The sequence below is a fragment of the Desmodus rotundus genome, chromosome 9 (assembly GCF_022682495.2).
Source record: "Desmodus rotundus isolate HL8 chromosome 9, HLdesRot8A.1, whole genome shotgun sequence".
Lineage (NCBI taxonomy): Eukaryota > Metazoa > Chordata > Mammalia > Chiroptera > Phyllostomidae > Desmodus > Desmodus rotundus.
Window position 1 is genome coordinate 60,563,760 of NC_071395.1, and position 24,336 is coordinate 60,588,095.

A 24,336-nucleotide genomic window follows, 5' to 3' on the forward strand; every position below is an offset into this window, starting at 1 on the left:
ACTGAACTGTGTCTCCCAGATTCACAATTTGAAGTTTAAAGGCTAATTAACTCTGAATGTTCCTGTATTTGGATTGATGGTTTTAAAAATTAAGGTTAGAATTAAAGTTAGTGAGTTTATTGGTGGGGGTTCTATTTCAACAGGTGTGGTGACCTTTAAGAAGAGATTAGGCCACACACAAGCACAGAAAAAAATAAACATGTGTATACAAAGATAAAAGATGTTTAACTACAAAAAAAAATTAGGAGTTTCAGGAAAAAACAATCCTGCCTATATTTTGATCTCAGCAGTGGTATCATTGGGTCAAAAGGAAGTCCTGTCTTTAGTTTTTGAGGAAATTTCATACTGTTTTCCACAGTGGCTGCACCAGTCTGCATTCTCACCAATAGTGCACCAAGGCTCCCTTTCCCCACATCCTCACCAGCATTTGTTGTGTGTTGATTTGTTAATGATGGCCATTCTGACCAGTGTGAAGTGGTATCTCATTGTGGTTTTAATTTGCATCTCTGCGATGGCTAGTGATGCTGAGCATCCTTTCATATGTCTCTGAGCCCTCTGTATGTCCTCGTTGGAGAAGTGTCTGTTCAGGCCCTTTGCCCAAATTTTAATTGGATTCTTTGTCTTCCTGGAGTGGAGTTGTATGAGTTCTTTTTATATCCTGGAGATCAAACCATTGTCCAAGGTATCATTGACAAATATGTTTTCCCATACAGTTGATTCCCTTTTCATATTGCTGCTGTTTCCTTTACCATGCAGAAGCTATTTAGTTTGATGTAGTCCCGTTTGTTTATTCTTCCCTTTATATCCCTTGCCCTAGGCGATGCTGGTGAAGATACTGCTGCATGGAATATCTGAGATTTTCCTGCCTATGTTCTCCTCAAGGACTTTTATGGTTTCACGACTTATATTTAAGTCTTTTATCCATCTTGAGTTTATTTTTGTGTATGGTGTAAGTTGGTGGTCTAGTTTCTTTTTTTTTCTTTTTTTTTTTTGCATGTACCTGTCCAGATCTCCCAGCACTATTTATTGAAAGGGGTATTTTTATTCCATTTTATGTTCTTGGCCCATTTGTTGTATATTAATTGACCATAGAGAATTGGGTATATTTCTGGGCTCTCTATTCTGTTCCATTGATCTATGTGTCTGCTCTTATGCCAGTACCAGACTGTTTTGATTACAGTGGCCTTGTAATATAGTTTGACGTCAAGTATTGTGATCCCTCCTACTTTGTTCTTCTCTAGCAAAATTGCTGAAGCTTTGGGGTTGTTTATTGTTCTAAATAAATTTTTGAAATATTTATTCTATATTTGTGAAATATATCATTGGTATTTTAATAGCGATTGTGTTGAATCTATAAATTCCTTTGGGTAATATGGACATTTTGATGATGTTAATTCTTCCAATCCATGAACATGGTATACACTTCCATTTATTTGTTGTGTCTTCCTTAATTTATTTCTTCAGTATTGTGTAGATTTGAATACAGATCTTTTACCTTCTTGATTAGATTTATTTCTAGGTACTTTATTTTTCTTGTTGCTCTAGTAAATGGGATTTTCTTCCTAGTTTCTGTTTCTGATACTTCATTGTTGGTATACAGAAATGCCTTCAATTTTCAAATATTGACTATCTCGCTGTTTTGCCAAATTCACTTGTTAGGTTGAGTAGTTTTTTTGTGGAGTCTATAGGGTTTTCTATGTACACTATCATGTCATCTGCGATGACAGTTTTACTTCCTCCTTTCCAATTTGGATGCCTTTTATTTCTTCCTCCTGTGTGATTGCTGTGGCTAGGACTTCCAATACTATGTTGAATAGAAGTGGTGAAAGTGAACACCCTTGTCTTCTTCCTGATCTTAGGGGAAAATCTTCTAGTTTTTGCTCACTGAGTAGGATGTTGGCTGTAGGTTTCTCATACATGGCCTTTATTATATTGAGGTATTCTCCCTCTATTCCCACTTTGCTAAGTGTTTTTATCATAAATGGATGCTGTATTTTACCAAATGCTTTTTCAACATCTACTGATATAATGTCATTTTTATCTTTCATGTTGTTATAAATTAATTTATTGATTTGCATATATTGTACCATCCTTGCAATCCTGGGACAAATCCCACTTGATCATGGTGTATGATCTTTTTAATGTATCACTGGATGCACTATGCCAGAAGTTTGTTCACGATTTTAGTGTCTATGTTCATCAGCAATATTGGTATGTAATTTTCTTTCTTTCTTGTGTCTTTATCTGGTTTTGGGATTAGGATGTTGCTGGCCTCATAAAAAGAGTTTGGAAATCTTTGCTCTTTGTAAATTTTTTGAAATAGTTTGAGAATGATAGGGGTTAGGTCTTCCTTAAGTGTTTTGTGAAATTCTCTTGTGAAACTGTCTGGTCCAGGGCTTTTGTGTTGGGAACTTTTTGTTTACTGCTTCAATTTCATTCCCTGTTCGGTCTAGTCATGCTTTTTGCTTCTTCATTAAGTTTTGGAAGATTATGTTTCTAGGAATTTGTCCACTTCACCCAGGTTTTCAAATTTCTTGGCAGATAGTTGTTCATAGTAATTTCTTACAATCCTGTTTTTCTGTGGTTTCAGTTGTAATTTCTCCTCTTTCATTTCTGATTTTGTTTATTTGGGTCCTCTTTTTTTTCTTGATGAGTCTAGTTAAAGGTTTGTCAATTTTGTTTACCTTTTCTAAGAACCAACTCCTGGATTTATTGGTCCACTGAATTGTTTCATCTCTGTGTCATTTAACTCTGTTCCAATCTTGATTATTTCCTTTCTTCTACTCATCTGGGCTGTGTTTGCATTCCTCCAGTTCTTTTAGCTGTAGGGTTAGGTGGTTTATTTGAAATTTTTGTTTTTTACATTGGCCTGTATTGCTATGAACTTCCCTTTGAGGAGTGCTTTCGCTGTGTCCCATACTCACCCCAAAGAAGCAAAATGCACATTCTTTTCAAATGCCCATGGAACATTTTCAAGGTAGACCATGTCAGAGCTCAAAACAAGACTCAAGATCTGATTCTCAAATACCACACCTGGGTGCGGCCAGCCTGTTTTGAGTCACCACCTCTCCTACCAATCTCAACATGGCTTCTTTATGTCCTTAGTTATAGGACTTCTGTTCAGCTAGTCTTCAGATGCTTCTCCAGGTTAATTGTTCTATAATTTTGTTGTACTTTTGGCATGGTCATGGGAGGATTGAGCACAGTATCCACCTACTCTGCCATCTTGAGTAGAACTTCTTGGAGCTTTTCTGGAATCTGGCATATCCATGCAATCAGCTTCTCACATGTTTCAGAAAGAGGCCAGTGACCACCTGTATCATTTTGCACCTGAAAGTCTTCTTCTGAGTATGCCAACAAGGAATGTCATCTGACTTGACAGCAAGCTGTAATGCTTGATATAGTCCATAGTTTTCTACTGCTCTCTCTCTCTCTCTCTCTCTCTCTCTCTCTCTCTCTCTCTATATATATATATATATATATATATATATATATATATATATATATATATAAGGCTTGAGGTATTGACCTAGTAAAGACTGCATATTCTCCAACATCTTTTATAACCAGAGACTAGTCATCTGTCCCACTGGCAAGATTTCCTTCAGCTCTTAAGGGAAAAGCCACAATTGGCTATTGGCTATTCGGTAGTATCTGGAAGCTAGCTAGGTATAAAGACTGTTTTCACAAGCAGTTTAATCAAATTGGGCCATCAGTAAAGTAAAATATATATATACACACACATATACTTGACAAGTATCTGCTATTATTTCTGGACCATTGTGATGCAGGAGATAAAAATCAAAAAGCAGATTTGCTCAACAAAGTCTTCTTAGGACAAACATTTTAGAGTGCCCAGGCTAGATTTCTAAAGATTGAAGTAGTATATCAAAGGTATGAACATTTTTTAAAGTTCCTTTTGAAAGTACTTCAGACCTAGAAGTTTTCAGTAATACTAAGTCCCTTTTACCCATCTTCCCCAGATGCTAACATACTGTATAACCATAGGACAGTTATCAATGATGAAATATCTATAAAACAGTATAAACTAATATTCAGACATTAATCAAATTTCATCAATTCTCCCACTAATGTCCTTTTCAAAAACAATTTTTGTGGAACCTAGGCCAGAATCACACATTGCATTTTGTCATGCCTTCTTGGTCTCATCTAATCTTCAACAGTTCCTTATTCTCATTGACTTTTACAAATTTAACACCTTCAAAAACTGTGTTAGTCTACCATTTTATGGACTGCCCTTCAATTGGGGTTTGTCCTAGGTTTCTCATGTTTTGGAATTCAGTGTCTACATTTTGGACAGGAATACCAGTGTATCATACTTGGGAGACACAAGTCTATGTCTTATTACTGGTGGTTTTAACTTTGATTGCTTGGTTGAAGTGGTGTCTCCCTGGTTTCTCCACTAAGGAGTTACTGTTTATTCCCTTTGTAACTGATGGGTATTTTGTGAGGAGATGCTTTGCCCTAACTTTAGAATCCACTAATAGTTCTTGCCTGAAAAATTATTATTCATGCACCACATAATGTCATGTTAACTGACAGACTGCATATACAATGGTGGTCCTCTATTATAATGAAGCTGAAAAATTCCTATTGCCTAATAACACTGTAGCAGTCCTAATGTAGCACATTTTATTACTCACGCATTTTGTGGTAATAATGGTGAAAACAAACCTACTGTGCAGCCAGTTACACAAGAGTATAGCATATATATATATATATGTGAACTGTACATAATACTTGATAATGACTATTTACAACAGAATGGAGCCTCTTAAATTTATCTTCACTGTTCATTTGTTTTACATCTTCCATCATTTGTCTTTTTATATAACACTGTACATTTTACCTTTGCCATCTAATTTTTATGAGATCTTGATTCACTGAGGATATTACTACAAATGTAATAATTTGGAGTGTTTTCGCAATTTCTTTGCATTTTAACTTTGATAATGAATGTCAATTTCACAATTTTATACAGTCAAATATACTGATGTGCTCCTTTTTAATTTGCGCTTATAGAAAGTTCTTTCCCTTAATTTTTGATAGGTGCAAATTATTTTTTAAAATTATTTTTAATTTTTAATTTTTCTGCAATATATTCCATTAGGTTTTCCAACAAAAAATATTTTCTATATTTCAATATTTTTCTTCAGACTAATTTACATCAATGGGCAAATACATATAACTTTTAGTAAATTATGCAAACCACCCATTTGAGGAGAAAAACAAATCCTTACCTCATACTATTTATAAAAAATGAATTCCACATGGATATATGTGTATTAGGAAAATATTTTTATCAAGAAAATACAAACTACAAATGTAGCCCTCTGGATAAATACAACACAGATTATCTACACCTGGACAGTTTGCTAGCACTGAATTAAAGTGAAATTAATATAATTACGATAGCCTTCATATTGATACAGTATTTATATACTATTGCGTATATCTTAGATTATAATCATCAGAACACAATCGTGAAATCTTTTTTACTGTTCATGAAAGTTTCTCTAAAGGATTTTGTTACATTTGATTGTTCTTACTAGGACTCAGCTATATACCAAAACAAGATTTTTATATGAATAGAAAAGAGCAATAAATAAATAATATAAAATACAGATTTCCAAACATTTACGATTACTAATATAAATATTAATTTATATTACATGAGGGCATATTGAAGAGGTAAGTGTTATGGAGGTGGGGAGAAAATATAACATCATTCATCACAGGTTTAGGTCTCTATTTTGCAACTCAAAAAAAACACAAGTGCTCCAACTGCATTACATCTCACTATGCACCAGACACTGGGGTTCCCTTGCCACGCATCATCTCATTGCCCACATATCACCGGACGTGGTATTCCCGGAAGCACTTGGCATGCACACCCTTCTGGCACTTCTCGCAACGGGTGTTGGTCTGTGAGTGGCAGAGTGCACACCGGGTCCTCTTGTCCTGGTGTATGATCCAGTGCCCAATCATGTCAAATCTGCTCTCAGTTTCCAGCCGCCGGCTCTGCCTTCCATGGGACATCGTGTTGGCATTGCTCTCCAGGTATACGCAGGCCACGTACCTGCGGAATGCCAGGAGGTCCACCTGTGAGTCATGGCAGCAGATCCTGTGCAGCTGCCATGCATTGTTGAGGGCAGCATCAAGAATGTAGCCCATAAAGCTTGAGTACCACTTCATGCCTCGTATCTTCACCCTGTACCTGGCCATGTTCTGGTCCATGCGCCCCACACCCCCTGCCTTCTCCTGGTACAACCTTAGAAGGGACGGCTGGAAGACCTGGCTCTGTACCCTGGCTGCTCCTGATGGACGGCTGGTCAGTGCCACAGGCTCTATGCCAGTGGCATTGGAGCAGATGTTGACCACACTGCTGTCATGCCACCGGCACACAATGATCTCCTCATGCTCTTCCACTTTGTAATCAAAAGAACCCCTCTTCATTTTCTTCAGTTCTTTGGGATCTTTAAGGGGACATTGCTCAGTCCTGTATGCACGTACAGTTCCTGTGGCCTTCACCCCTTTTTTCCTCAAAATGGACATCAATTTCACACTTGTAAAAACCTTGTCAAAAAATATGTGGTATGGCAGACAGCCACGCTCCTGAAGCGCATCTACAAATTTTAATACCATGCTGCCTCCCAGGTCCAGGCCCTGGTCTGGCTTGGTGAACAGTGTGGCTTGCGAGGGCTCGAACCATACCAAATATCCCTTGCTGGTCGTGCCACACCATATCTTATAGCCCAGCAGCACAGACTTCCCTGTGGGCAACTGCTTGGAGCCCCGGTGCCCGAAGTACTCACACATGGACTCACCAAAGCTGTAGAACTCTTCCAAGGGTGCATGCTGCCGGAAATTGTGATTCATTCGAATGATAAGAGGCCTAACCTTGGCAAACCGATCACTTTCATCCAGTTCATTGTTATCTGCAAAATGCAGATATGAAAATATCAGTTCAAATCTGTCCCTTCTAATTGCATCAGCTACAAGATGGTGATGTGAATCGGGAGATGTTTCCCAAAACATTCTTCTCCTTGGGTAGGATATATACCCACTTAAAATCAAAATGCCCAAAACACACTTCAATTCCTGAGCTGTGAGACCCAGACTGACATTTTTTTGGCAAGCATAACGATTGGTTTCATTAACAATAAAATTCATCGTTCCTTCATCAAAAAACAACTCAAAGAGGCCTACAGGACTCAGTTCCTGGCTTTTGAGATCCTCCATATGAGGATCTAACCCCATCCAACTGCTAAAGTCTGGTCGGATATCTCTTTTGGTCCAAACTCGCTGAGTTTCCACTACTGCCTTCTGCTTCTTCACAGCAGGCTGTAGCAGCAGGTCCTCCTCCTCCCCTGGGCTGTCATCCTCAGGCACAACAGAGGCATGCAGAACACTGCTGGGCAGGTGGGCACCTTGCTGGCCATCTTCATCACCTGAGTCCTCATCAGTGAAGTCCCCTGTAGCACTATCAGGAGGGGAGATAAAGATCTCTTCCCTGATGCAGCCAGATTCCTCCTCCAGAGCTTTCAGAACTTCAAGCACCTTCATAGACTTCAGCTTTGGGCTGACGCCTCGCCCAGCAGTAAGGCCACTGCAACAATAGGAAACAGAATGGGGAAAGTCAACATAAGAGAGACAGTGCTTCAGCGAAAACCCTGTTAATGCACTCGTTACAAGGCAGTCACTGCCACTGCACAGCCTCTGGGCTTAAACATCATCTCAAACGTGGCACCCCAGACACAATGACAGGTAAGAGAATTTTCCAGACAAACACAGATTAAAACTATTTTAATAGCCCTGGCTAGCATAGCTCAGTGGATTGAGAGTGGGCCTGTGTAGCAAAGGGTCCTGGTTCGATTCCCAGTCTAGGGCACATGCCTGGGTTGCAGGCCAGGTCCCCAGTAGGGGGCACAAAAGAGGCAACTACACATTGATGTTTCTCTCCCTTCCTCCCTCCCTTCCCCATTCTCTAAAAATAAATAAATAAAATCTTTAAAAAAACAAAAATAAACTATTTTAATAATGGAAGCCATTCTAGAGACATTCCAGGCTTCCTTTTCTTCTTAAATTAAGTGTCCTGAATACACAATGTCCTGTAGTAATGAGTCCAGATGCTAATGTCATCATCTGGACATTAGTAGTCACTGGACTGCTGAAGTGATACCCACTAATGTCCCTTGACTCAGTCTCCCCAGCAGCTATGCTTCATGCTCCAGTCTTGTGTTTCCCCTTTTTCTTATTTATTTGGGGAATTACAAGTCTCCTCATTTCCCAAATTCTCAAACTCCTGCTACTTGAACTCTCACTACCCAAGCTTAGGACCTGAACAGACTGAGACATATCTTCAGATGACTCTTCAATACCAGGTATCTCACTACATACTAAATGCAGTTCAGAATCTAATACATTTAGAAAATACGGACCCTTACATTCCAACTCTCCCTTGGCTGGCAGGAAATACTATTCACGAGCAGGCAATGCTCAGAGGCAGTGGGCACACTCCACTCCCGACTTGCTTAGGACTTGTAACTGAAGGAGACAGATGACAGATCAACAAGTAAGTAGCCCTGCTGAGTGGTATCAGCTAGTGATGAGGGTCATCCTGGATCAGGACAGAGAATGCAGTGAAGAAGTAGGACTGGTAGTACAACTTTAGGCAGATGGTTAATGAAGACTTACAGGGAGGATGATTTGAAAATCGGGAAGTGTACCTTGCAGATAGCTGGGAACAGAGTGTTCCAAACAGAGAGAAAGAAACAGAGGCTCTGGGTTGCTGGCCAGGTCCCCAGAAGGGGGCACACAAGAAGTGACCACACATTGATATTTCTCTCCCTCTCTTTCTCCCTCCCTTCCCCTCTCTACAAGTAAATAAATAAAATCTTTTTAAAAATGAAAGAAAGAGAAAGAAAGGAAGGAAGAGAAGGAAGGAAGGGAAGGAAGGAAGAAAAGAAGAAAGGAAGGAAGGAAGAAAGGGGAGGGGAGGAGAGGGGGGCTGAGGGGAGGGGAGGGAGGAAGGAAGAAAAGAAAAGAAAGAAAGAAATGAATGAATGAATGCAGGCTGAAGATCAGGCCTGGTCTGTGAAGAGCAAGGAGGCCAGTAAGGCAACAGATGCAATGAGGGGAGAAAAGTAGAGCAGAGGCAGCCAGACCTGGGTCACACAGGGCTTCAGAGGCCCTGATCAAGACTTCAGATTGTGTTCAGCTGTCACAAGAAGCCCACTGGTGGGTGAAGGAGAGTAGTAAGGGGTCAGACACATCACTCTGGTTGTGAGGATGGACTAGATGGGGAGGGTGGGCACTACTGCTGCCCTGTGTCCCTTTCTGAGCCCCATACACACATAAAAGAGCCCTGACCCAGAGGGAGGATATAGGTTTTACCAAGGAGACTATTTATCTGTAGACCTACCTTTAGACTCTGGAGTTCATATTTCATTTAAGATTCACTCCAACCTCACTTTCCAGACACTAACTTTGCCAGCCCCTATGACAGAGGCTAGGGAATAAGTCTAACCTCTAGAGCAGTAAGATATTCTTCAAGTTGTACATGGGCCAGGTTCTCAGGGGGCAACAGCCACCATCTTCATACCTTCTTTGATCTTGCTCAGTTCTTAGCAGTAGATCCCAACCAGCCCAGTCAGGGTCTCTGCCAGTCTCTGTAACTGAGCTATTGTTTGCCCAGCGCCTTCAAACAACTTCTGCACATGGGTGTCTAACCCTTGGAACGAGTAAAGCCTGCACTGAGGTGGCCCCAGGGGAAACAATCTTTGTCTTCTAAGTAAATCACATTTTTCAATCAAGTGTAGCTACAGGAGTTACACAGCTATACCTGTACCATGTGCACTTCCTTGTCTGCCTCTTTAGTCTTCTTCCTTCCCTCCTCACTCTTCATTCACTTTGATTCCTAGACACCAAGTACTTAGTGACACCAGCAGGATGAAGGGCTAAAAACATGGGCTTGGCCTTTCAAAAACCCAGGAATAACTACTTGCATTAAGTCTCTTATCAAACAGCACTCCTACCTTGAAGTTGAAGCCATGATGAACGGGAAACATGGGTTTGTCTTTACGTGCAGAATCTGTAAGACAACAGAAGTTGATTTTTAAATTGCATCTTAATTAACAAAGTATTAAGATCTCTACCACTTAAGGGAAAAACATCTCTAGCTTAATGTTCACCATCAGCCAGAGGGAAATGGACTAAGTACACACAGGAAATGGTGCCTAGTTGGCTAGTTGTAAGGAAAAATAACGTCTACGTTATTTTATAACTCCTATGTTATAAGTTCTATGAGAGGATTTACCACTATCAAAAATGTTGGCATTTTGGGCTGAATGAGTCCTTATTGCAGGAGTCTGTCCTATGCCAGCATCCCAGGCCTGTATCTACTAAGTAACAGAACACTCATCCCCCTAGTTGCAAAAACCAAAAATGTTTCCAGGCATTGCCAAGTATCCCTTGGAGGCAAAATACGACATGACTGACAAATACTGAGTGTTACTGATATAACTCACAGGAATGAAGAAAGTGGTCTACATCCATGCTGTCCTGTATGGTAGCCACACATGGTTATAAATCAAGCATTTAATATATGGCTAGTGTGACTGAGAAACTTAATTTTTAATTTTGTTTAATTTTAATTAATGTAAATAGTCATGTGTGGTTGACTGTTGACTACTGTGAAGTCCCAGACACATGAAGGACTAATTTTGAAAAATCAAAACCATTACACTTTTAAAGTATATTAATGACCATAGAATAGGGACTTAGAGAAAACACAAAAACTTGAAGATGGACAAATTTCATAACATCAAAATTCTAGAAAATCTGTAGTATGCAGTCTCTACAATGTCCTCCAAAGATCCCTACCTCCTGGTATTCACTCTCTGATATTAGGCTACAAATAGACTGGGACTTTGGTCTTGTGCACACTATCTTCCTGCTCTCTCATTCACTGACTCCACAGGAGGCTGTCTACAATGTTCTGAAGTCTCCAAGGGAAAAGCTCAGGGGGCAAGAAATTGATGAAGGTCCCTGGCCAGAAGACAGAGGACACTGAGCCCTGAGTCCGACAACCCATCATGAACTGAACCTTGAGGAGCAAACCTCTCCCTGTCAAACCTCCAGGATACCACCGTCCCTATTGATAGTTTCACTGCAATATCAAGAGAGAGAAAGCCAATGGAACTCAGCTAAGTCATACCTGGATTCCTAACTGGAAGAAACTGAGGGATAATAAATGCTTGTTATTTAAAGCTTCTATGTTGTGGAGTAATTTGTGATGCAGTAAATATGGTAACTAAGATAACATCTATATAACAAAACACCAAAAACAAAAGTCAAAGCCATAGATGCCCTGGATAATCAAAATCCATATAACCAGCAAAGAAACAGTATCCAAAATATATAAGCAATTCCTACAAAACAATGAGAAAAAGATAAACAACCATAACCACACCATGAGGAACTCTCATGAAGTCTGGTGTTACTCAGTTTTAGTTCTAAAGACAATATAGAATGTGGAGACTAAAGGACATTAGGAACAGACCTACAAAAAAGGGCTAATAAAATAGGACTGGATAAAGATGCTGCAGGGTGAGGCACAAGGCTATATCAATGAATAGTACACATCATCACTGCACAGAAATAGCCAGCAAATCAACATGCTGATGTACCCTTACCACTGAACAGAAGGGGTAGGGGGAGGGGAAATTTCCTAAGAATATTTAACTGTGAAGGTTCATAAGGTCAGTTCATACTGGAAGTGAAAATTCACCAGCATAGTCCCAAACAGCAAATCCACTACCCCCACCCTCCCAACTCCTGGTGGCCTCACCCTGCCAAGCTCACACCATACAGAGGAGTCAACTGGCTATGGCCAGCTTGGGCCCTTGGTGCAGATTCTCTTAGAAGGCTCTCGAGAAGGAAAAGACTGAAATGTGTGGCTTTAGAGCAGGGCCCATTTTTTCCTCATAAGCAAAATTGACACTACCATCCCTGTGCACAGCCATCCCTTCACACAGCCAAATTCTGGTTTGTTTAGGCCTGATAAACTCTACTGCCCTTACCCTGCTAACTCCCTGAAACCCCACCCTCCTATATAGGTCTGAGGGCACCCATGGGGTCACTGATGACCTTGGTGTACCCTGAGACTTTTGCTGAATGGCCTTAGTCCCAGCACTGGTGCCAGGTTTGAATCTGTACCAACCTGGTGACACCCTAAAAACCTACCTAACACAACTCACATACAACCACAGGCTCATTCAGTGATGAAGCCTGATAGGCAGCCGGAAGGAGAGGATGATCTTGGGTGCCTTGGGCCTTCTGCTGACCTGTCCCTGGGCTTGGTGATGGTGGAAGCCAACCTGGGTTTGTTGATGGGAGGGGCCAACCTGGTGCACAGTGTGGCCCCTCCTATGCATACCCAAGCACATCACAGGCAGCCAAAGTCTGTGGATTGCTTTGTAGTTCTAAGCAAGTAGCCCAGCGCCAGTCACATGCAGCGCCTGACACTAATCTGCACCAGAGTTCCTCCCAAGAGGCCCCAAAGCCAACACACCCAGTACCAGGATTCAGACAACATCACAGCATGACGCAATTACCTCCACAGGTGGCACACCCAAATCTCAGAACACACCAGATCCTGATGGCATGAATTGACTTTGTGGGGTAAGCCTCTGCACAGCAGCTCATACAATATGGTCAGAGTCTATGCAGACAGCTTGCTTAAGGGCCAAGCCATCCACAAACAAGCCAACAACAATCAAGACTTAAATATAACAAAAGGGTTCACATAACCCACAGAAAAGACATTCCTGGAGCAACTAGCTTAGATGATCAGGGAGACTCAACCACTGACCCCTGCCCCACCTCCACCCAAGACACCTATTAAATAAGGGCACCATACCAAAGCTGGGAAGCATAGCAGATCTGCCTAACACACAGAAACAATTACAAAGAAGCAGAAAAAATGGGGGGGAGACAGGAAATACACATTCTCCAAATGAAAGAACAAGAGAAATCCCCAGAAAAATAACTAAATGAAATAGGCAAGGAAGTAACCAGACACAGAGTTGAAAACAATGGTCATAAGAATACTCAAAAGGGATGGAAGATGGTGGCCAAGTAGGTGGAAGCTGAGTCCAGTTCCTCTAGCACCCAACTTGGACAATTGGCTGATCTTCCGAAAAATAAAGTGAACAGTCAACAGAATCTTAGCTGATATGAAGTTTGGAAGCCAAGGAGTACAGAAGAAGCTTCACAATGGGTGGTAAGGAGATTTTCTAGGTGGAAGGGGAAATACCCCATGCGTGGCACCTGCAACTGCAGAGATACTAGTCAGAAATCACAGCTTCACAGCCTCCTTCCCTTTCAGGGAAGGGAACCCCCAGACCTGGGCAGGAGTGACTTGGATACACAAAGTCAGGGAGATACAGGCTATACACACACACAGCAAGCAGCACACCCATAGCTGCAGCAGCAAATACCAATCTGGAGAGTACCAGCAAGAGAGAAGGATTCTATCTACACCTGGGTTGGGCAGAAGAGGCTGGCTGCAGCCAGCCATGACTGTGAGAGACTCTTGATTTTTTGGAGAGGTGGTGTGTATGGAAAGCTGGAGTGACTCCGTGCTTCAGTGGGAGTGCCCAGAGAGACTTTTTAAAAGGGGAGCTGAGGCATGCTTGGCTGGGACCCTGCATGCAGCTACCCTGCCAGCAAGAGGAAAGGACTGAGGGTGCGGTTTGCTCCCACTAAGCGCAGCTGGGCAGATTGATCAGAAAGGTGCAAAGTGAGGGAATTTCTTGGCCCAAGCCCAGTGCAGCTGGCAGGGTGAAAGCTGCACTGACTGGAGAGTGCAGGACTCTGTCTGCTGCAATGGCAGTGGGTTGGGAACTGGATGGGTAAGAGTTGAGCACCTGAGGTTATTTAAAGCCAGACAGAGCTCCCTGTCCTGGTTGAGATCAAACCTCTGTGAACAGGACAATGCAGCCAGCTGCCACCTCCTGCAAGACTGAAAACACCTCTACTGGAGAAGATCTACAAAACAGGCAGGTCAGGCTCAAGAACCTCCTGCAGGGTGCATCCCACCAGAGAAAGACAGCAAGAGGAATGCCTAAAGGGCCCATTTTGAACTTCTCTCAGGGAGACAAAATACCTGGTTCCTAAGACCCTTTTTCACTAAGGCCAGCAAAGCAGTAAAGGGGAATCAGGGCCTCACCTAGCCTCAGATCACACACAAAGCTGCCATCAACACCAAAAAGGAAGAGCCGACCCTCTTGCACAGACTGGTCCCTCCCTTGAAACGGACAGTTCATCAGAAACTATACATTATTAGAAATAAGCTGGGACAGACCAAGATGGGTGATGCAGGAGCAGGGGAACAAACCCAGTTCTCCCAGAAGACTGAACAGTGCCTCCTAGGGGTCCCACATACCTCCCCAATCACAACAGAAGTTCCCTGTAGAGGCAGGTGAATACGATGCAGGCAGTGTTGCCAGAAGTTGGATGATACTCCCAGACCCAGCCCTGATAAAAAACCAGAGATAGATCCAGAAAGAGAAGTCAGAATGTGAACACCAAACTGCTGAGACAAATTTCACCTCATTGTTCTTAAAAATTTGCATTTTTTCTTCCTTTCTCATAGGCTTTTAATGTTTCTTCTCTTCCTTCAATTGTATTTGAACTAATTCACTATTCTATTATTTTTTTATTCTTTTCATTTAGATTTTATATTATTTTTAATTTTATTCTTTCAAATCTCACATTGTACCCTTCCCTTGTCTTACTCCATTTTGCCTTCTTCCTGCCCTTTCTTATTTTCATTGTAAATTTTACTTTCCCCCATGCTAGACCTTGTTCCTATTTCATACTCTATTTCTCCTCCCTCTATCCTCTCAAAAACATTCTTCTTTCAGTCAGTTCACATTCTTTTGACCCTCATAATATTCTTATTTTCTTTCCACTTTTATAAATTGTGGCTTGTTTGGTGAGGATATTAAGTCATTGCTGTTCTTCTTCAATGGTATTCCTATTTGTTCACTGTTTTTTTTATTTCAAATCAAACCCCTGTCTTAACCATTTTGTCTTCCTCCTGCCCTTGCTTATTTGAGATAGGAATTTTATTTTTTTTCCCCTTTCTTAGGCTGGATTCTATTCCTTACTTTTATTATTTCTCCTCCCCCATCCTCTCAAAATCACTTTTGTTTACTGTAGTCAACTTATATTCTCTTTTCTCTTTTGTAAAATATTCTCATTCTCTTTCCATCATTATTAATTTTTGCTCAACTGTCATTGTTATTAATGCTGTTGTGGTTTTTCTGAAATTTTATTCCCTTTGGTTCACTGCCTTTTCAATTTTATTTCAAACCATATAGTATAATCTTCCCTTTTCTTACTCCATTTTGCCATCACCCTTCCTTGTTTTACTTACATATTAAATTTTATTTTCTCCCTTTCTTCACCTTGTTTCTATTTCCTTCTCTTATTACCTTTCCTCCCTCTTCCCACTCAAAATTATTTTTCTCTCCTTTAGTCCCCTCATATTCTTTTTCTTACCTTATAATACTCTTAATCTTTTTCCACCTTTACTAATCTTTGTCCAATTGTTTTTGATATTGCTGAGGTGGTAGAGGGGTATTTTTGCTGATGTGGGTTTGGTTTTCTGGGTAGTATTGCTTTGTTAACCAGCACCTGTACAACAACCTACAAGACATGGTTATAGATTAACACCATGTCAGCCAGCTGGAAAGGAGAACCCACCAATGAATGAGCCACTAATAATCGAAGCCCAAGTACAGCAAGAGCCCAAACTGAATAAAAAGCAACCCTAGAACATCCAGATCAGGAGATCAAACAGGCTGCATCACTGAGTCCTACAGAACTTCTACCACAGAATTACACCCCACAAAGACAGGCAGGCAAAACACAGCAACCTGAGACCCTGAAACAAACAAAAAGAGTCACTTAAAATGGGGAGACAAGAAAGAACCCCCAAATGAAAAGGAGGAACCCCCAGAAAAAAGAGCTAAATGAAATTGAGGCAAGCAATTTATCAGATATAGAATTCAAAATAATGGTTAAAAGAATGCTCAAGGAACTCAGTGAGAACTACAAGGAACTCAGTGAGAACTACAGCAGCATGAAAAGGGACATAGAAACTATGAATAAGAACCAGGAAGAAATGAAAAATACACTAGAAGGAATTAAACACAGGCAATATGAAGTAGAGGACCGATACAGTGAGCTGAAAGACAAGGTAAAAAGAAAGACCCAGAGAGAGCAACAAAATCAAAAAAGATGCAAAAAGAATGAGGATATTTTATAGTTTTAGGACAAATGAAACATAACAACATTTGCATCATGGGAATATCAGAAGGAGATGAAAAGGAGCAAGGGATAGAAAACCTGTTTGAAAAAATAATGACAGAAATCTTCCCTAACTTAGTGAGGCAAAAAGTCATGCAAGTTCCTGGGAGCACAGAGGGTCCCAATCAAGATGGACTCGAAGAGGCCTACTCCAAGACACATCATAATCATAAGGGCAAATTTTAATGACAAAGAGAAAATCTTAAAGGCAGCAAGGGAGAAACAGCTGGTAACATATAGGCTACCAGCTGATTTCTTAACAGAAACACTACCAGCAAGAAGGGACAGGCATGAAATATTCCAGGTGATTAGAAGCAAGGTCCTATAACCAAATCTAATCTATCCAGCAAGGCTGTCATTTAAAATGGAAGGTGAAATGAAGAGCTTCCCAGACAAAAGAAGACTAAAAGGGTACATCTCCACCAAGCCAGCACCACAAGAGATGCTAAAGGGACTGCTACACAAATGAGAAGAAAGAGAGAGACAGAGCCAGAGCGGGGAGAGAGAGTGAGAGAGAAACATGGGTATGGAAAAATGGCAATGAATAAGTACCTATCAATAATAACACTGAATGTAAATGGATTAAATGCTCCAATCAAGAGACATAGGGTAGCTGAATGAGTAAGAAAACACGACCCGCATATATGCTGCCTACAAGAGCCACACCTCAGTATAAAAGATACACGCAGGCTGAATGTAAAGGGATGGAAAAATATATTCCAAGCAAATGAACACAAAAAGAAAGCTGAGGTAGCAATACTTGTATCAGAAAAGATAGACTTCACAACAAATGCAATAAAAAGGGACAAAAAAAGTCCTTATATAATACTTAAAGGAATAGTTCAACAGGATGATATAATCCTAGTAAATATATATGTACCCAATATAGAGACACCTAAATATATATAAAAAAAAAACCTTGGAGAACTTCATAAAAGATACAGATAACAGCACAGTCATCATAAAGGATTTTAACACGCCACTGTAAAAAGTGGATAGATCTTCTGAACAAAGAATCAACAAGGATATTGTGGCACTGAAAGCCACTCTAGATCAAATGGACTTAATTGACATACACAGAACATTTCACCTCAAAGAAGCCGAAAATACATTCTTTTCACATGCATATGTAACATTTTCAAAGACAGACCACAAGATAGGACATAAAAAAAGCTAAACAAACACAAAAAAATTGAATGATATCAAGCATGTCTTCAGAAAACAATGTATTGAAACTAGAAACCAACTTCAAGGGAAAACTCAAAAACATGGAGATTGAATAACATGTTATTAAATAATAAACAGGTTAACAAATGAGATCAAGGAAGTAATCAAAAAGCATCTGGAAACAAATGAAATAGAACACACAACAAACCAACACCTGTGGGATACAGTGAAGGCAGTTCTGGGAGGGAAGTTCACAGCAGTACAGTCTTACATAAAGAAGACAGAAAAATCTCAAACACCTAACCCTACATCTACAAGAACTAGAGGAATAACACCAAACAAAGCCCAGAGCAAGTAGAAGGAAGGAAATAACGAAAATCAAAGCAGAATGAAATGACATAGAGGCCAAAAGAACAATTCCAAGGATCAATAAACGCAGGAGCTGGTTCTGTGAAAAAACAAATCGACAAGCCTTTAAGCAGACTCATGCCTCCCCCCAAAAAAAGACAGAGGACACAAATAAATAAATAAATTCAGAAATGAAAGAGGAGAGATTTTAACTGATACCATAGAAATACAACAGATTGTAAGAAATTACTATGAAGAGCAATATGCCAAGAAATTTGAAAATCTAGATGAAATGGACAAATTTCTGGAAGTATATAATCTTCCAAATGAATGAAGAAGAACAAAGCCTAAACAGACCAATAACAGCTGACATTATTGAAGCAGTAATCAAAAAACTCACCTCACACAAAAGTGTTGGACTAAATGGTTTCACAGGAGAATTTTACAAAACACTTGAGGAAGAACTAACCTCTATACTTCTCAGACTATTCCAAAAAATCCAAGAGGAGGCAATATTTCCAAACTCTTTTTATGAGGCCAGCATCATCCAAATCCCAAAACCACACAAAGACAAAACAAAGAAAGAAAACTACAGGCCAATATCACTACTGAATCCTCACTAAAATCCTAAATTTTAGATGCTAACATCCTCAAAAAAATATTGGCAAACCACATCCAGCAATACATTAAAAAGATCATACACCATGACCAAGTGGGATTCATCCCAGGGATGCAAGGATGGTACAATATTCGCAAAACAATAAACATAATACACCACATAAACAACAGCAAAGACAAATATCACATGATCATATCAATAGATGCAGAAAAAGCATTTGATAAGATACAGCATCCATTTATGATAAAAACACTCAGCAAAGTGGGAAGAGAGGGAACTTTCCTCAACATAATAAAGGCCATATATAAGAGACCTACAGCCAACATCATTCTCCATAGACAAAAACTTAGAGCTTTCCCATTAAGATCACGAACAAGACAAGGATGCCCTCTATTACCATCCTATTAAACATAGCACTGGACGTTCTAGTCACAGGAATCAGACAAGAAAAAGAAATAAAAGGCATCCCAATTGGAAAGGAAGAAATGAAACTGTCATTGTTTGCAGATGACATGATAGTGCACATGGAAAATCCTATAGACTCCACCAAAAAACTACTTGACCTAATAAATTAATTTGGCAAAACAGCCAGATACAAAGTCAATACTCAGAAATCAAAGGCATTCTTGTACACCAACAATGAATCATCAGAAACAGAAATCAAGAAAAAAATCCCATTTGATATAGCAACAAGAAAAATCAAGTACCTAGGAATAAACCTAACCAAGGAGGTAAAAGACCTATACCCTGAAACCTACACAACACTGAAGAAAGAAATTAAGGAAGATACAAAACAAATGGAAGCATGTACCATGCTCATGGATTGGAAGAATTAACATCATCAAAATGTCCATACTACCCAAAGCAATTTATAGATTCAATGAAATCTCTATTGGAGTACCCATGGCATATTTCACAGATATAGAACAAACACTCAGAAATTTATGGAACCATAAATGACCCTGAATAGCTACAGCAATTTTGAGAAAGAAGAACAAACAAGGAGGGATCATAATACCTGACATCAAACTGCATTACAAGGCCACTGTAATCCAAACAGCCTGGTACTGGCATAAAAACAGGCACATAGACCAATGGAACAGACTAGAGAGCCTAGAAATAAACCCAAGTCTCTACAGTCAATTAATATTTGAAAAAGGAGGCAGAAGCATAAAATGGAGTAAAGGTAGTCTCTTCAACAAATGGTACTGGGAGATCTGGACAGCTACGTGCAAAAAAATGAAGCTCGATCACTACCTTACACCATACACAAAAATAAATTCAAGGTGGATAAAAGACTTAAATATAAGTTGTAACACCATAAAAGTCCTCGAGGAAAATATTGGCAGGAAAATCTCAGACATTCCACGCAGCAACATTCTGACAGACATGTCCCCTAAAGCAAGGGACATAAAAGGAAGAATAAACAAATGGGACCTCATCAAAATAAAAAGCTTCTGCATGCCTAAAGAAAACAGCATTAAAATGAAAAGAGAACCAACAGTATGGGAAAACATATTTGCCAATGATACCTCAGACAAGGGTCTGATCTCCAAAATATATCAAGAACTCACACGACTCCACTCCAGGAAGACAAACAACAGAATTAAAAAATGGGCAAAGGACTTGAGTAGATACTTCTCCAAGGAGGACATACAGAGGGCCCAGAGACATATGAAAAGATGCTCAGCATCACTAGCCATCAGAGAGATGCAAATTAGAACCACAATGAGGTACCATCTCACACCATTCAGAGTGGCCAACATAAACAAATCAACAAACAAGTGTTGGAGAGGACACGGAGAAAAGGGAACCCTAGTACACTGTTGGTGGGAATGCAGATTGGTGCGGCCACTGCAGAAAACAGTATGGAATTTCCTCAGAAAACTAAAAATGGAACTGCCCTTTGACCCAGCAATTCCGCTGCTAGGATTATATCCTAAGAGTCCTGAAACACCAATCCCCAAAAGAACCTATGCACCCCAATGTTCATAGCAGCACAATTTACACTAGCCAAGTGCTGGAAGCAACCTAAGGGCCCATCAGCAAATGAGTCAATCAAAAAACTATGGTATATTTACACAATGGTATTCTACGCAGCTGAGAGAAAGAAGGAGCTTATACCTTTTGCGACAGCATGGATGGAACTGGAGAGCATGCTAAGTGAAATGCTAAGTGAAATGCTAAGTGAAATAAGCCAGGTGGTGAGGGACAAATACCATATCATCTCACCTTTAACTGGGACCTAATCAACAAAACAAACAAGCAAGCAAAATATAACCAGAGTCATTGCAGTTAAGAACAATCTAACAATAGCCAGAGGAGCGGGGAGGGGACAGTGGGGAGAAGGGTTTTCAGGAACTACTATTAAGGACACATGGACAAAACCAAGGGGGATGGTGGAAGCAAGGGAGGGAAGTGGTTTTGGCTGGGGTGGGGTGGAAGGGGGGGAGAAAATGCAGATAACTGTAATTGAACATCAATGAAATAAAAAAAATTTTTAAAAGAATGTGGAATATGGAGCTCCCAGTGACAAGCTATGTGACTCAGAACACGTACCTTCCCTATGTCCTCATCCACTCACCTGTAAAATGAGATTTCCATTGTACCTTCATAGGCTTGTTGTGATGAGAATTGACACATGTGAAGCACATAGCAGGCTCTATAGGAGTTAGCTATCATTTCAAATCCACAACCCCACTAACAATGCTCAGAATTCAAAAATGCTGTGAAAGGTGAGTATCAAAATTTGGCAATAAACTCTTTAGGAGAAAAATATGAAATGATCTGAGTCTCTTTATAATCTCTATTTTTTTACTTACTGTAAATGTTTATACATTTTGCAACAGAAATACGTTTGATTAAGCAGTGCTGCAGTACGACTTTGACAAAATTCAAATATTCTGATTGTTTTCCCCATGTGTGGCAGGTTTGGGTCAGGGAGTGTTACCATTTCCGTCACTCTGACCCTCAGGAGCTCATCTCATCTTTGTCTCCTCTGTTGTGCCCCAGGCTATCCCTTGTCCACTCAACTCATCAACATGCAGTGACAGCCCCCAACCTGTAATGCTAACACCAGCCCATCCTCAAGAGCCTGCAGAGAACCTTCCCAGGTCACAATCCCACAGGCCCCAAGAATAAGGTCAAAGGCCACTGCCACTCACAGTCTGGTTCCCCCGCCCAGCCATGGACCTCAGCTCATGCTCTGCAATGCCCCCCAATGCAAGGATTTCGCATTACAGCTTTCACCTCAATTACCACTCAATGACCCCACCGCATGCCCCAATAACAGTGTGGGTGCAGAATGTATTCACCTTTGTATCTCCAAAAGCCAACATGACTCCTGTGGGGAACTGTTCCACGCGTGGGAAATGTGGCTCAGTCCCCACTCGGAAAAGCCAGTGGGGAGCGAGGTTGGCGGGCAGGACCCACATCCATGGATAGGTTCTCCAGTGGGAAATCAGGCCTGCATTGTACCTTGACTGCTATGAGACTTGCTCTTGCTAAAACTCCCTCACCCTGAATTGAGGCAGCAAATGTTTACTGAGTATCTTCATCTTCCTAAAGTCTGTGCTAAACCACCCAAGTATGGAGTGTGAGCAACTTCCCCCTTGAGCTGTAACATGCTTCTCTTTCAACTAATTAGCAGTGTTCTGTCCTTTGTCATCCTTTAAAGGTAAATGAGGATCATCCTCAATGTAATGTGCCCAAAAAAACAATAAAAGCCTGTCCTGGCAGGGGTCTCGGGGCCCTCTCTCTAACTTGGAGAGCAGCCATGCAGCCCCCTTTTCTCCACAGGATTTCTGTAGTCTGTGTGTATTTGTATATTGCCACCACAACACAGGATCCTGCGGGCCGTGATCTGCGTCAGACTCCTGGCATGCAGGATATACCCAATAAATACTCTCTGGAATGAGTAACTCATGCTGCAGAGCAAATTGCCACGTCTAAGGCACCCCTCCACCTTATCCTGCAACAGGACTGCATTTTCATCTCCACCTTTTGGCTTTCAGTCAGCTAATTAAAGCAGAACTAGGAACTCTTGATATATACTGATCCTAACTGAAATGCATTCCTAAAGATTCTCTCAATCCTTTCATAGGAAATGTTTGTCAATCAAGAGTCCAAGAGTGGCTGGGGTAGGATGGTGCCATTCGCAGAGGCTTTAAGCACCAGAACGGGACCAGATGTGGGTACTTTCTCTGTGGGTCTGGGGCAGAGAAATGGTCTGGGCTGCAATCACAAATAAGTGCTTTTTCTAATGATTTATGGAATGCCCAAAACCATAGAATCCTTGAAGTCACAAGAGATTACCCAGGGAGGAAGCCCAGACGGAAAGAGAAGATGGCCAAGTAGGCATCTTCAGAGACATGAGGGCAGAAGGTCAGCCTGATCCACAGGAGAACCAGAAGAGACTGAGCAGCCAAGACCAGGTGGGTCAACATGCAGAGGGTGACCACCTGTTCCCAAGCTGCCCAGAGGCCCAGCTGGAAGTTCTTAGCTGGCCCTTGCACCAAGGAAGAAAAGGCTCTTTCATTTGAGACCTGGTGCTCCCAGAGCCACTCTTGGGGGAAAGGGGACTGGACCTCCACTGTTGAAAATGTAAACTTTTTCCAATGAGACACAACTTGGATCCTATACCACAAAAAGGAAGTGGGTGAGAAGAGCAAATCTGAGTAAGACTTGTGGAACTGTTCTGTTAAGTAAATTGTTAACATTTGAGGAAATTACGTGAATAGAACCTGGGAATTCTAGTTTTTTAAACTTTCTTAAAATTATTAAAAATGAAAATTTTAAAATAAGACATTTTATAAACGTAAATGCTTCAAAGCTGAGCCAGGTGCAAAACAGCTCAGAAAAGGCCTTTGTAATATACGGGCCCCCTCTCGTCTTCTCTCCATGTAAGTAACAAACGAAAAAGACGAAGAGCAGAACACAAATATCCTGTGGAACCCAAGCGACCCCAGACACGTGGAGAATCAGGAGAAACGCCAAGACTCAGCACTAGCCAGCGCGTCCCAGGGTGGAGCCAGCCCTCCCCAAGGAGGTGTGGCAGAGGCCCGCCCACAGGTATCCGTCCTCTCCAATTTAACCAATCCCACCCCGGCCCCGCCTCGGCCTGACTCCAGCCCCGCAGCCGCAGCTCCCCCAAGCGGCCCTCTGAGTTGGGCGCGCAGAGGCCCATTGTCCCTTGCCTGGTCCGGCCCCTCCAGGATCTGCGCGCCGCGAGGAAGGCAAATGCCTTGAGAGCACGCCACACCAAGGCACGCCATTCTTGCACCCAAGCCTGGGCGCTGTCAGAGGCGCGAGTGGGGTGACGCCTACCTGAGCTGACAGAGTTGGAGACACGCCGGGCCACGCCGGACACCGCGAGCAGCTCTCGCTGCACTGCGTCCGGTTGGGCGTCGGGCGTCGCGACCGCGCAACGTCCGGCACGAGAGCGTTCGCTGCGCCTCGGCCCGCCCTACACACCTCATCACTGCCCGCCCCACGCCAGGCGACTACCGAGTTGTCCCGGCCTCCGCTGCGCCTAGAGGGAACCCGGAAGTGCCTCCGAGGCCCCGGCCGGGAGGGGTAGGTGTCCCCAGCCAATCCTAGTTCGCTCACCCTGGTGTCTTCCAGGCTAACCTAGACCCGTTCTTCCTCCTGCTCACTTTTTGTCTCTAGGACGGTGGTTCTCCGAAGTGATCCGTGACCAACAACAGCTTCGCCGGGGAACTTGATGGAAAAGCAAATGCTGGGCCCACCACAGACCTACAGAACCATACTCTGAGGGCCCACACAGCAATTCGCGCCTTACC

General features: G+C 41.6%; 1 protein-coding gene across 1 annotated transcript; it reads right to left on the minus strand.

Annotated features, from left to right (window-relative positions):
• Window positions 1-3,527: 3,527 nt before the first annotated feature.
• PGBD2 (piggyBac transposable element derived 2) lies at window positions 3,528-23,983 on the minus strand. The gene is made up of 3 exons (XM_024565215.3): window positions 23,861-23,983; window positions 10,059-10,114; window positions 3,528-7,630 (listed from the first exon to the last, which is right to left on the minus strand). The coding sequence occupies exons 2-3, from the start codon at window positions 10,073-10,075 to the stop codon at window positions 5,875-5,877; spliced, it is 1,773 nt and encodes a 590-aa protein (XP_024420983.2). The 5' UTR covers window positions 10,076-10,114; window positions 23,861-23,983; the 3' UTR covers window positions 3,528-5,874.
• Window positions 23,984-24,336: the final 353 nt, after the last annotated feature.